This window comes from Esox lucius, chromosome 19 (genome assembly GCF_011004845.1).
Source record: "Esox lucius isolate fEsoLuc1 chromosome 19, fEsoLuc1.pri, whole genome shotgun sequence".
Taxonomy (NCBI): Eukaryota; Metazoa; Chordata; class Actinopteri; order Esociformes; family Esocidae; genus Esox; species Esox lucius.
In genome coordinates this window covers 15806422-15821139 of record NC_047587.1, presented here as the reverse complement: position 1 = coordinate 15821139, position 14718 = coordinate 15806422, and the positions used below count along the sequence as shown (strand labels likewise).

General features: G+C 41.6%; 1 protein-coding gene across 1 annotated transcript in view; it reads left to right on the top strand.

Annotated features, from left to right (window-relative positions):
• Positions 1–13408, top strand: part of trim44 (tripartite motif containing 44) — a 71303-nt gene extending 57895 nt beyond the window's left edge. Inside the window, exon 6 of the mRNA XM_010883674.3 lies at positions 12132–13408. Coding sequence (XP_010881976.1) covers positions 12132–12210 — 79 coding nt within the window. The 3' untranslated portion in view covers positions 12211–13408. The remainder of the gene's footprint in view (positions 1–12131) is intronic.
• Positions 13409–14718: the final 1310 nt, after the last annotated feature.

The following is a 14718-nucleotide window of genomic DNA, read 5'->3' as shown; positions in this document are numbered from 1 at the left end:
TGTTAGATTGAGTTAACACTGAAACTGCTAGCGAAGACATCTGCTTCAAGCTAGCGAGAGGAACCAAGATACAGTATTGTCCCACGTAAACAACAGTATGGTTACTGAAAGTTTCAGCTTCAATGTCGATGCCTAGAAAAATAATTAATGTGGAAGACAATTTACCTCAAGGGTTGAGAATCTTTGCCTAACCAGCTATGGCAATAGCACAAACACCAAATCGTACAGCCCTAGTGTTTTCATTTTTTTTCTCGCCTAGTGTGCTTGTTCCTTTCTATCAGTTCTAGCCGTTTCTACCTTCATTGTTTCTATTACCCATTATGCTTTTCAGCTTAGTAAACCCTTGTTTCACCTTTCATCTGGCGCCTGGGATCCTTTCTTACCACACCGTGACATACATGAATAAGGAAATTTAAAAATGTAAATTCGATTAGCAGAGTAAAAGGATGATCAAAGGATAACTTACAGTACCATTTCGCAGTGGCATTTTGTGTCGTGAATAATTATTTAATATATCGTTTAGTGAATAATTATATACCGTAATACATTTGTAGAATCTTAATCTTCAGTAAAATCTGAAGAGAAAATTAAAAGGGAGATGATAGGATGTGTATGCGATTTTGTTTCTCTTTGTCTCCTAAGTTGAACAGTAACATGTTTTACCTTTGTTGAATTGGTAGGTGGCTATTGGTAAAGAATGTCTGGTATATTTACATGAACATTTTAGAAATGTATTTGATGAATTAGCCTACACAAGAAGTTGAATCACCTATTGAAAAATGGTAACGGGTGATAATCGTTTGTATTATGTTTCAATAATAGCCTAATTAATTTGTTGAATGGACATGGAAATCATTTGTAAGTTCATTCAAATTCAACCAAGACTATCCTTCATCTGGGAGTATCGTGCATTCATCCATTGACGTCCTACATTCAGTGAGGGGTGATAAGCGCCTGGGTACCGTTAGCGGGCTGCCTTGGTACCAACATTAAGTTCTGTGTAAGTCGCAAAATAAGTTCTGATGAAGTCGCAAAATAGGGTAAACCAAACAGGTAAATAGCCTCTAAATAGGTTTCCGTTTGTGAGTTTAGAATTCTGACAGCGGAGCAATGTAATATACGCCCATTTAGGAAAACTCATGTAAGGAGGAGGGTGTAGCTTTCAAAATGGCAGTTCTATTTTAATTACAAACTGAAATGTCAATTCCCATAGGCATTTGGCTTAGTGTTAAACACTTATTGACTATGACTGTATTAAATAGCCAGTATCTCCAGAACCAATCAAGCTGGAAAGACCAAATAAACTTTTTTCATATGTAGTTGCTATACCAATTTAAACATTGTAAGAGTTAAATACTAGCCTATATCTACACTAATTAGCCTACTTTGTGTCATGATCTCATTCAAGCTTGTGAAGGAATTGGATTTTGACCCCTTTTAGATTAATTCCAAATAGTCAATGAATTAATTAAACAAATTAATTCAATATATAAAGAGAGTATTACAATGACAGTACAAGTATCATGGATAAAAGTTCTCCGGAGATTCAAGATGCAAGCAGAAGTGAGGAAAATGCAAGAGAGAGCTTCCCTGAACCCCGAACTGGTTTATATCCTAAAACTAAAGGCATGGGGGTTGGTTTACTGACTACTGTGGTTTATTAACTACTGTCTACTGTAAGGATAACAAAACTAGTCCTGAAGAATAGACCCCTCATCAATTAGGGACACATTCCGATCTGTTCTGGGGCCATCTCATATGAGAGAGTGGTGTTATCTCAAGAAGTAAGCAAGCTAGGCAATAACAAAGCAAACATTTTGTCTCTGCATTCACACCATACAGAAACTTCTGTTAACCATTAACATTAAAATTATTGCCTACCAACTTTTTGGGAAACAGGGTTGTAGATCAAAATATTTCTCTATGATGTTATGGCAATAATCAACTGAGATTTCTGCAGGTGCAGTGTCATCTGAGGCAGCTGGATTCCGGAAAACTCAGAACCAAATGTTTGCTAGCAACTTTAAAACATAATTTACTGTTTGAGATATTGTCTAACTTCATGACCATTCTGAACAAGACTCTGAAGCTTGATGTAAAATTGCATGAATAAGACTTGCTCATCAGCACTGGGTTATGTTACTCAATACATTAACATGCTAGCAGTCTTCCAGCATCTCAGATTTTCTGTCTACCAAAATCTCTATTTTAAATGTGCATTCCACAAACATTGGTGCAAACATCAAAAACAAAATACTGCAAAAATTCTGCCATTCATATGGGAAAACTTTATAATAGAGCAAAATGTGGGAAGCAGGGAAGGAGAAACTTGCACTGTAATTTATCCCGTCAGCTATCAACATGTTTATTTCAGCACACCAGAGGTGTTGTTGAATAGAGGGACAGATAAAAGTTCCTATCCCTTCTTTTATAAGGGTACTTAAATATGTACTGTAAACTCCGGTGAAGAAAAAGGCTTTTTAAACGTAGGAAAAAAATAAACCGTTTAAAGTTTGGATCCATTTCAAAAAGCTGGAAAGAAACATTAAAGGTTTATCCAAACTGAAATGCCACAGTAAACCACAAACACATCAAAATACCTTATTTTAATTCCTGATAAGGATAATACCTTCTGCCGCACATTTCAGCAGTGCTGCACTCACAAAATACATATTTTAGAGATGACCAACACTCCTGCAGTGCTAAATGGGTGTGATTTTGTTCCATCCCTGTAAAAAAAAAAATCTAAATACAGTCAGTTTTATCAGGAAGCAGTCTTCATCTGAGAGGTGATGAGTGCTGCAGTACCCTACTGCTCCAGGAGTTACTATTCAGTACCAATGAAACCCAGGTCCAAATGGTATTGCAACACTGTCTATTTAGTGCATCAGAGGTCTCCAGGACTATGCAAAGCCTTCCCCATTTCCTGCCTGGTGTATTCTGCAGGCTGCTTGTTGGGGGGGATCCTGCCCGACACATTGTCCTACATTACACAGACAGTATTACTAGAGGCAATGATATGCTCCATTTCTCCATCTGGCCCTGAATAGAACAATGGAGAATAAAACAACTCTTATCTGCCTTTCAAGGCTGCTCCATCACTTCCACTAGAGGAGATGACTGTTCTTGCTCTCTATTTCTCTTGCTCTCTCCATATATCTGTTGCTCTCGCTCCCTCTTTCTATCTCGCCTTATCCTCCTTTCCGCCTTTCCTCTTTCTGTAACTGTCCCTCCGCTTAAATTTGTTCTTCTCTCTCCCTCTTCTTACTTCTGTAGGACAATCATCCAGGTTAATTGCTTATTAATAGCTATTTAATTAGTGGAGAAGGCAGACTGAGCCCAGGATGTTGCTGAGTGCATTTCTAATTGTTTCTCGTCTATTTACATCTCTGTGAAGAACAGCTTTATAGGGGAATTATCCATCACGTGATGGGGTGTTACACGAGATGCCCTCCCCGAAGCGCCAACAGTGAGGCTGCTTTGTGCCTTTATGTTTAGCCCCAGTTTAAATTCTGCACTGCTAATTAATGAGTGATTTTCTATTTTGCTGGTTGTGCAGGTGGCGTTGGCGTGGCTTTATTCAACTCTCCTCAATTAATTCTCCAATTGCCCCTGTGGCAAAAGTGATTGTATAAGCAATAAATGAGCCTGTGTCAGACTGACTCTTTACCATGGTTAATACGCTCATCTGAATGGCTCTTTGTTCGTTCCCGTAATTAAGGCAGGTTGCGTATGTACTCAACACGCGCTGGAAGTTAGGTGGATTACAGTATAAACTGTAACGCAGGCTCTCTCGTCAACTCTGATTTACATGAACGTCACTGCTTGCTTTCATTCCACTTCGCTGCCCTTGTGTGTTTTTATGTTGTATCTCAGAGCCGATAGTACACAGAGGCATCTCCAGGCTGATGTACTGTATGCTACAGTGCACATGGTGGGTGGATTGCATTGATTTCTGAGGGTGAGTGGTAGTATCCTGTGATTTTCATAATGTACATTTTAACATAATGGGATTCATGAACATGAGCTGGAACCTGGGTGGCTGGAGGCACTGGGTCAGTAAACTAATGAGATGGATTCTTCTTCCCCTACTGTGCTGAGCTCTGTTTTGCTCACATCAATCATATGCAATGTAAACTCTGAAGCATCAGCTACCCTGGCTTTTTTTCTGGCCGGTAACGTCACATCTCCCTTTGGTGAACACTATCTCTCTGCCCTCAGTCGATATCTTTCAAGCACGACAGTGTCGTCTTTTTGCTGTGAAAAAATGATAGCCACGTTCTGTGAGTGGAGGAACTGTGGTATTTTGGCAGTTGTTATTAAAAAAAGAATCCCTACGCAAGTATGCTAAGAACACATTCCTATTTACAGCAATGACCTGGGAGCAACTAGGGTTCACTGTATTCCTCAGGGAGAGAACAACAGGTTTTTTTTTTTTACTTTGTTGGCTTGGGGAACTTTGTTTACTGGCCCCAGGCTTTTGACCACTAGGCTCCATTTTCCCCCTAGTTTAGTCCTGTATATGTAATAGATAGATGGATGAGAGGGAATGTACTCTCTGTATACTTAGCTGTAGGGCTGTAGACTGATGTAGAAAAGCATGTGGAAGGACGTATTCCTCCACCTCCACCATCTCCACCCGCCTCATCTGCTTCTTCCGGTAGCTGTATCTAAGGAATTGTTTTCAAAAAATATTCTGGGAATAATTTCTGATGGAAAAATAGTCCCTTTACTCCAGCGGTTTCTCCCTGTGGAGGCATTGTTTCATTGCTTCATTAGACTGTCCTCTTTCTGTCTCTATTCTTCTATTGTGGTGCGTGGGTGGCTTGTATGAAGTGAAAAGGATTCTGATGATGATGGGTGGACGAGCATGGCAGGCATTAACTCCCTCTCAGGTCAGGCTAGGTTGCATCAGCCAGCCACTGCAGTTTATAATAGACACTCCAACATCAGTAATTGTATAGAAAGAATATCCACCATCAACCAGTTAACTGTACTATTTACAGCTCTTATCTGGAGGCATCGTGGTTAAAGCGTACATTAATAAAATGTATCTTCCCATTTAAACTATGAAATGATAGCGACTAGTCCTCAAACACACACACAAACACAAAATCCAATTTACATAATAGTAGTTCTCTTTCTTCCTCTGCATCACTCTGACAGAGAATGCTTTTTGTGCTCAGACGCTGATGCACTGATGTCTTCTTCTTCCTTCACCCTCCCTCCCTCCACCCCCCTCCTCCCCCCTCCTCCCCCCTCCTCTTCTTCCCTACCTTCTCTTCCTCCCTCTTTTCTCACCCTGGTTCCCCTCTATGCGCCCTGTATTTCCTCTGATCATATTCCATCCCCAAGTCAGATCCTCTGTGACAGGATGATTGCAGTACAAACTACTGGGGGATGGCACATGGTCTCCCAGGACCAGGTGGATGAGCATCAGCCATTTCTAAATTACACATTACACACAGAGCAGCTGTCAGATGAAAAGGGATGACAGATCTACTGGCATTTACCAGGAGAGAGAGCGAGAGAGACAAGAGAGAGAGCGAGAGAGAAAGAGGAAGATATGGATGAGAGAAGGGAGATGGAGCGAGGGAGGGAGGGAGGGACAGAGACAAAAGAAGAGTGGGAAACATTCAGAGAGAGGAAGGGAAAGACAGAAAGTGGGTGAGAAAGCATGGGGTTGAGCACCCTGCATGACAATGGTCACTTAGACCCAGTAGGGTGTTCACTATGATGAGTCAAATACATTATCCATCATATTGATTATCTCACAAGGGACCACCATCTGGACAAACTTTCTCTCTCTCTCTCTCTCTCTCTCTCTCTCTCTCTCTCTCACTCGCTAACCCTCATTCTTCATCCATTATACTCCATCAGTCACTCACTCTCTCTTGATCGGTCTATGTCTTTGAGCTGTTTGCAATGTTAAATCAACTTGCCCTGGAGAAGCTACAAGTTTTACTTCATTAAGTAGCGACAGACTGTAGTGCTTATAGAGCCAGGGTAAGAGGAAGTCCTGGGGGCCCTATCAATAACTATTAAGGATCCTCTCTCATTATGGCCCCTCCCCTCTCCAAGTCCCCAGGGGCGCTGAGAAATGGGCCCTCCTCTCTTCCTGGCTAATGTGATGGAGTAGGTCTCGGCAGCATCACCGCTGTTTGGGAATGCAAATAGGGGATATTTATTTACCACACAGATGACTACCATGAGTGCCTCTGCTCTGGTGCTCTGGTGATGTGTTCCCTTAGACAACCTCTGCGCTTAATCATGAAAGACCTTATCTCCTGGCGTCTCCTGCAGCACCAAAGCACAGCTAAATCAGGAAGGATGTAACCTTGTCAACCCGGCATGAGCATGTAGAGGCTTAAAACACTGTGCTTCAGAGTGGGACTTGGAACAGGGGTGGTTATTGAGGCAGGAGAGGGAGTTTTGGTGGAACTTTGATACGTCTATAAAAAATCTGCCAATTACAACCAGTAGCTGCTTCATCTGCTCCAATCATTGGCTTCCATTTAAGTTACATTCTGAGGCGCTGTGGAACCAGACGACGTCACCCCCTACATTAATCATCAACCCCAACCTCTCCATTACCTGTCACATTCAACCCATCAGGAGTAGCACAGTCTGATTATGCGTGGAGCAGTAAGGCCAGATTGAGGCAGCGAGGCTGAGGTGCAATGGGTACATTTCAGGATGATGATTTAGTAGCCCTGCGGTTTCTCTGCCAAGAGTAGGGAATTCAAATTCAATCAGGGCACATCACACTCCCCTCCTGCCTTTCTCCTTCCCTCAATCTCTGTCTGTCTCTTTAGGCCTCAGCAGCGAGGCCTGAAAAGAGCAGAGAGAGGAAAGTTAGAGACGGAATGCAACACAGTGCTTGATCCTACCCTCTGGTCAGGTAGTTTTCCAAAATGAGCAATGGCTTCGTTTTAGGGTGAGATTGGCGAGACATTTCCAATTTACCCAGTCAGTGGATATTAGTACTATTTAGAGATTTTTTTTTCAAAACTTGCAGCTCCTTTTCCCCCAGAGAACTCTTTCTCTCCCTCTTTCTTCCACTCCCCCTTTCACAGTGTTCTCTCTTCAAAAAACATACACATCCAATCCATTTGGAACCCATCCCTCCATCCATCATCTGTGGAGCCCAGACAGTGAGCTCCACAGTTTCTGCTTAGCTGGTCCCTTTCCATGGCACATAGTAAGGGGCCAGGGGAGGAGGAAATTATTGGTGGCGATCAATTATACAAGGACTACATTAAAACCCATAATAATATAAGTGATGGCTGGTAAAAACCTGGAAAGGCCTCAGTAAGAGAGCACTTCTCAATAACCACAGTGGTCTGTTTAGGGCAGTCAGAGTGAAGTGAAGAGAACAAGTTACAGAATGGCAAATAAAGAGGGGTCATGACAGAGAGAGACAATCAAGACAACCAGATGGTTTGGGAAGAGAGTGGTGATGGTAGAGGAAAAGAGATGTTACGGTGGAGTTAGAGAGATGTGATGGTAGAGGAAAAGAGATGTGACGGTGGAGGAAGAGATGGTAGAGTTAGAGAGATGTGATGGTGGAGTTAAAGAGATGTGATGGTAGAGGAAAAGAGATGTGACGGTGGAGTTAGAGAGATGTGATGGTAGAAGAAAAGAGATGTGACGGTGGAGTTAGAGAGATGTGATGGTAGAGGAAAAGAGATGTGGAGGAAAAGAGATGTGACGGTGGAGGAAGAGATGGTAGAGTTAGAGAGATGTGATGGTGGAGTTAGAGAGATGTGATGGTGGAGTTAGAGAGATGTGATGGTGGAGGAAGAGATGGTGGAGTTAGAGAGATGTGATGGTGGAGGAAGAGATGGTGGAGTTAGAGAGATGTGATGGTGGAGTTAGAGAGATGTGATGGTGGAGTTAGAAAAATGTGATGGTGGAGGAAGAGATGGTGGAGTTAGAGAGATGTGATGGTGGAGTTAGAGAGATGTGATGGTGGAGTTAGAGAGATGTGATGGTGGAGTTAGAGAGATGTGATGGTGGAAGAAGAGAGAATGAGAGAGAGACAGAGGGGATTGGTAGGTGAGTGTGCTTTCTTGCATTTTTGTGCTTGCTGAGAGAGAAGTAAGAAGAGGTATTTTAACCACGTGGGGAATGTTTTTCTCGTTATTCTGACATTTGTCCTGTATTGACCTCTGCTGTGGGTGGAATAAAATACTTATTACATTCATGTGTCCTAAGGCTGCCAGGACTATCGCAATGGAAATAGTTCATTTTTCCCGCAGAGGAGCCATGTGAATATATTTGTAATTACATTGTGATATCAAACAGCAGGGAGAAGTTTTGGTTGACTGGAGATGAAAGATGGAACCGACTTACACAAAATACCCTTTTTGAGTTAGCCCCCAACGCATGGGTTTTCCCCCTAAATTCAGATACGAGGAACAATGTGTGTGTTCAATGTGTGAGTGTTGTGTACAGTGTGCGTGTGCTTCTATGTTTGTGTGTGTGTGTGTCTTATATGGAGCCTCTTGCAGAAGCAGGGACCCCCTCCATCTTCTGTTGGAGACATCACATCTTCTCTAATGTAACTATTCCCCGTGTTGGTGCTGTAAATGACAACATGTTCTGTGTGACATACAGTACTGTAGCCTACCTAGTAAAATATGGATGCAACACACACATAGTATGTACATTTGTGTGTGTATGTGTGCGTGTGTCTCCATGTGTGTCTGCTCTTTGATTAGGTGCCCTTGTTGGCTGTCAGGTGTCTTGAGGTTCTGTGCTCCTATGGAGGTGCAGGAAGCAGATCTTTGTATTTGCAGCCAGAAGAGAAAATGTGTCAGGGAGGTGGGCTCTGTAGCGCTCCGAGAGCATCCCGCACACACATACACACATACACGTACAAATTGTTTTAGCACACAAGAGAGCACACACACAATTTTGGGCATAACCACAGACACACACACATCAACACACTGACACAGAGGTAAGCTCAGTAGGACTCAAGGAGCACACAGATACCTGCCTCCTGATTAATGAATGTGCTGCTCTGCTGGCTGAGACAGGCCAGAGGAGAGGGAGGGAGGCCAGAGGAATAAGTAGTTGGTCTTTTTTTAAAGGGGAGAACAGAGGAATAGGGTCTTTGAGCTGATCCTAAGAAGAGAAGGGAGAAAATTGAGGAGAGAGGCAGTGGGGATGATGGGATTGTGACAGAGTAAGAGGTGTGGGCTGAGGGGAAAATATTGGAAGTTTTTGGAGCAGAGATTTTTTGAGTGTTTAGCCATTTCACACACCCCCGACCACCATGTACATATTATGCAATCAAGCACTATTCTAAGGGCCCCTGACTGACAGGGGCCCAAAACAATTATTACAACATTAGGTACCAATATATATATAAAAATATTAAATTATTAATTAAAACAAAATTATTAACCTATCCAATTTTTTTGTTTTTGGCAAAAAGTTAATGTCCAGAGAGCCCTTGTGTGGTGCATTCTGCACCCCCCCACACCCGCTCCACATTAAATGGTTCGTTCCTGTCTCCAAACCAGGTGCGAATGGTATTTGTTAGCACTAAATTGCGAGTAAGGAGTGCTGATGGGGCATCAAGGATGTCTCCGTTTACTAAAGAAAAATTGGTTTTCCTAAAACAAAAAGAGAGGATAGAAGAGATAAAAGAAAGGGCGATAGTATGTTACCCTATTTTTCAAAAAGGAAGGTGGGTGTAGTCCGTGAGTGTTGGAAATTAACCTGTTACCCATGTCATCCCCATCCCCCTGAACCAGCCCTACTCCCTGTCTGCCCATACCCCTGAATCAGCCCTACTCCCTGTCTGTCTATACCCCTGAACCAGCCCTACTCCCTGTCTGTCTATACCCCTGAACCAGCCCTACTCCCTGTCTGTCTATACCCCTGAACCAGCCCTACTCCCTGTCTGTCCATCCCCCTGAACCAGCCCTACTTCCTGTCTGTCTATACCCCTGAACCAGCCCTACTCCCTGTCTGTCCATCCCCCTGAACCAGCCCTACTTCCTGTCTGTCCATCCCCCTGAACCAGCCCTACTCCCTGTCTGTCCATCCCCCTGAACCAGCCCTACTCCCTGTCTGTCTATCCCCCTGAACCAGCCCTACTCCCTGTCTGTCCATCCCCCTGAACCAGCCCTACTCCCTGTCTGTCTATCCCCCTGAATCAGCCCTACTCCCTGTCTGTCTATCCCCCTGAACCAGCCCTACTCCCTGTCTGTCTATCCCCCTGAACCAGCCCTACTCCCTGTCTGTCTATCCCCCTGAACCAGCCCTACTCCCTGTCTGTCTATCCCCCTGAACCAGCCCTATTCCCAACAGAAGGAGGTGAGCAGCATTGTGCTGAATGACATAATGACATAATTGCAAAGGGTCTGTGGTATATATATATTTTTTAATTATTATGAAAAAAAGAAAAATGATTAAATCCATTTCAATAATTCAAACATCCTATAGTATTCTATAGATGATAATGTTAATTTATTTAATTGAAGTGGTTAATGTATATTTTAGTTATATTTATTTTAAGTTATTCATTAATGTTGAGATTTACAAAGTCAAGACTTAGCATTAAAAACATTTAGACTGGCCTTTAGCACATTTCTTATAGAGGGTATCAGTCTTCCATCAAATAGTGAATTTCACTTCTAAGAGCTGACGGTGCCTTCGGCTTTGGTGGTAGCGTGCTGGCAACAGCTCCTTGACTGGTGTGCATGCTAACATAAAGAACAGACTTCCACAGGACTCCACGTAGTTACGAATTATGAAGTGTATGCTGTTTATTCCATTTGCTTCACAGTTAACAGAGTACATTAAAGAAATCTTCTTAGACAACTGCACCTTTTTTCTTTCATTTCCAAAAATTTTGGAAAGGAAGGTTTTGAGTGAGGAACCTGCAACTATGGTAAGAATGCTTTGTTGCTCTGCCGTCCAAAACCCCAGGCACCCACTTTGTTACAGTTGAACACACAGCTGTTAAGTCCAATCACCACCTGTCTTAAAGTGACAGTAACCAAAAGAAAGATGTACAATGCAAATGCATCCCATGTCTATACAATGTACATCAATCGTAGTCTCCTACCATTGTAGTAAAATGTCTGAAAATACAATACAAATAATTGGACAACAAGTCATACCCAGTATTTAGTATATACGGTAGTAATACTATTCCCTATGCACTCACACCCAATATTAAACAGTCACACACCTCTAGAGGTGCTTTGGCTCCCCCCCACTGTATGCATCATGCCAGGTTTAGGTCATTTCTCGCTCTGGTTTAGGTCAGGGTGAGGAAAGAGGAGGATGGAAAAGTATTTTTGCTCCCCCTTCTCTCTCATGGTGGATTGCCGTTCTGTCCCCCACAGAACGTCCAATTAGGGGATATGATTAGTGTAGCCTGTCCCCAGTGGAACGGAATACATCACCCTGTCTCAAGTTGCTATAGGCTCCGCTGATTTAGCAATCACTTCATTTAGATCACTTGGCAACTATGGCTGTCATGATATCAGATTTTCACTACACAATTATCTGAAAGAATTCACAATAACAATATTATCGCGGTATCTATAAACATGTGAAAAAATATAAATGCTGCTATCAGTCAAATTCATCTTAAGCTTTGTTTGTGTGTTTTCTCTCTTTTTTGGCAAATGAATTACACTCCAAATACGATTGCAGGGAGGTGGAGAGAAAGTCTGTTACTATAACTGGACAAATAAAAAGTATAAAAAGCATATAAAATGATCAATTACACTTAATAGATGGTGAAAAGGCAACCAGATGATCTGATGAACAAAAGACCCACAAGGCCTAACACCGAGAGGAGAAATACAAAGTCATTTTTGCCTAGTGAATACGATATCATCATATGTGTATTATTAACATGATGTCAGTATTTCAGTTTTTAAATATCATGGTTATCGTCAGTACCGGTACATCACGACACCCCTACTGGCAACCACTGAGTAGAAGAAAGGAGATCTACTTCCATTCTCAAAATGTTACTAGCCAAGGCTTTTGATAAGTACCATGTTTGTAGTCTGTCCGTGGGACAGAGCGTAAGAAAGCAAGCGAGAAAGACAAATCTTCTTCTCACCCCGATATTCTTGTGTGTCTCGTTCCTTCAGACTCCCAGAGCCGAGACGAGACCCTCGGGACCCCAGGGACCATGGAGAAAGCAGATCCTCAATGGGGCACGCCCCCTGACATCAGTTGCCTAGTCACCTACCACTCATCTCAACAACACCAGAGAGAGTCTTATTATTCTCTGCACTGCACAGAACATTGCAGTGACCTTGAATGAGGCTGATGGTGATGGAACAAAGGGGATGGCTCCTTTCTACTTTCAGAACTTCTAAAACTCTTTTAACTATTTTTTAATTGAGGCGCAATTATTTAGTTTGGTTCAATTTTCACACCCAATCAGATCCGATGCTTGGGGGCTCTGCTCAGAGAAGACTGCGAGTCGGAGCGGCTGAGTGTCTGCCTAAACTCAACAGATGTCAGATATGGATCCTGAATGTGACACTCTGTGCTAAACGTATCTTTCTCCTACAGTACATGAATTATTTTCTTTAGGGAAGCAGCCTTGACCAAAGAGTGGGTGGAGACGTATTCTGGTGACATTGTCTGAGATCAGAGAAGGAATGCAGAGGGTGCACAGGTCAAGGTGGCTGTTCTTGTTAAAAGGAAAATGTTTCACAAGTGTCTTGAAAATATGCCTTGACATGTAAGAATACCCTACTGTAGCTATCATCTCTTCTTTTTCCTCACCACCAAATTCTCCCCTCCCTATTTGTGTGTTTAGTGTGTGTTCACGTGTGTGTGTGTGTGTGTGTATTTCTGTGCGTGACAGATGTATCATTAGTTGATGTGTTGACGCCTTATTGATTTAGAACTGTAGCGCACATGTTAGCTGGAAATATAAGTGTATAATGTCTATGTACTAGCTCTCAGTGCAGTGTCAGCATTCACTGAAATATCATGCCTCATTATTCTGAGACGCGCTGCAGTGTACCACAGACAGCACAGTCCGGTTGACCAACTGCAATACCATGTTTTATTCCATGATGTCCTTCAATGATCACATACCGAACGCATGTGAATGAGTGAAACTAATTCATACATTAAATCAAACTGGTTTGGTAAGAATTGTGTCTTGAATCGTAAAGCAAAAAACAAGCTTATAAATGAATGTTAGATACGTAGCAAGATAGTTCCAGTAAGATGTTACGATGAGGGACAATGTTGGCGTTGCAAAATATAAATGTTTTGCAATGTCATCATTTATTGATATGCTGAGCACACCACTTGTATGCATCTCTGATGATCGTCAGAATGTATTCACTTTGCTTTTTAATAATGTCACCAGTAGTGTCTACTAAAGGTAATTGCTACTAAAATTATATGAAAATGGCCTGCAATTATTTTTGATTGCTTGTGATTTAACATGCTCAATAAGTTTAGAGGAGTCATAATGTAATGTGACTGCTGAAATTAAGATGATAACGAGTAAATATTGATAATATTATGTCATTCTTGTCACACCTTTGGTAAATATGAACAAACTGGCTATGCAATTTTTGGTTTGTTTATTAGCTTTATCTTCCACTCACTAGCTTCATTTTCCAATATGAGAGAAATCTAACCTTTAATTTAGGTAAAATTGTAAAAAACTAAACAAAAAAAGGTTTATTAAGAAATACACACTTTATCCCAAAATTTGTTCACGAGAATTAGCACTCCATTATTTCGTACTTTGCGCAGACTCCCCTTGCGAAGATAAGAGCATTAACATATGCACAAATACCCTCAGATAAAATGTTAAGTATAGAGCCTAAAAAAGTGAAAAAGCATTATTGTCCCTTTACCACTCTATTAAGTTCCTTACCAATCCCTTGATACGCATGGAATGGTATCAGCCATTCAGGAAAGATTTTATAATGCGACACAGTCAATCAATGAAGAGAAAAAGACCATGTATGTTTGTTCATTTGGATCTCCGTTAGCTTCCACCATGATAACAGTCAGTCTTCATACGTGTACAGTGTGAATAAATGACCAAATGTGCATCAACAGCTGTTTTCTAAAATGTAAAGAAAATACTTTCTTTTGATGGTGGAACGATGTGCCTTTTGAACATGTGAGCTGACAACTTCAGTCTTATGGAAAGGGCCAAAGTCATATTTATTTGGGCATGGTACAGTAGGCCCAGATCAAGCCAGATTCTTTTTTTTTTTTTTACTAAAGTAGGCCTATTCGCAACTTTTTACCTAGCAAACGTTTTCATTAATTTCAATGAATTATGGGGAAAATAATAATATTTACATATTACCATATGTACATTTTGACTGTTTTGGGATTTATCATCTCAGGTCCCAATGACATGTCATACCTAAATTATTAACATAGCACAAAGATTAATGTGACTGGTTTGTTTTCTAAGCTGAAATCCCCACTACACTCTTGGGTATAGGAATAGAAGTCTCTATTGTATTGCCTTCACTTGGTATATATATAATCTTTTTAGTAGATGTTTTTTAATCTGATTCAAAGAACCAAGAGGTTTTAAATAGAACTACACATCCTACGTGTGTGTGTGTGTGTGTGTGTGTGTGTGTGTGTGTGTGTGTGTGTATGCAGGTATGCATGCTCAGCTGAGGAGGGCAGCCTGAGTGAACAGGCATAATTTAGTGTGAAAAAATAGAACCTTGT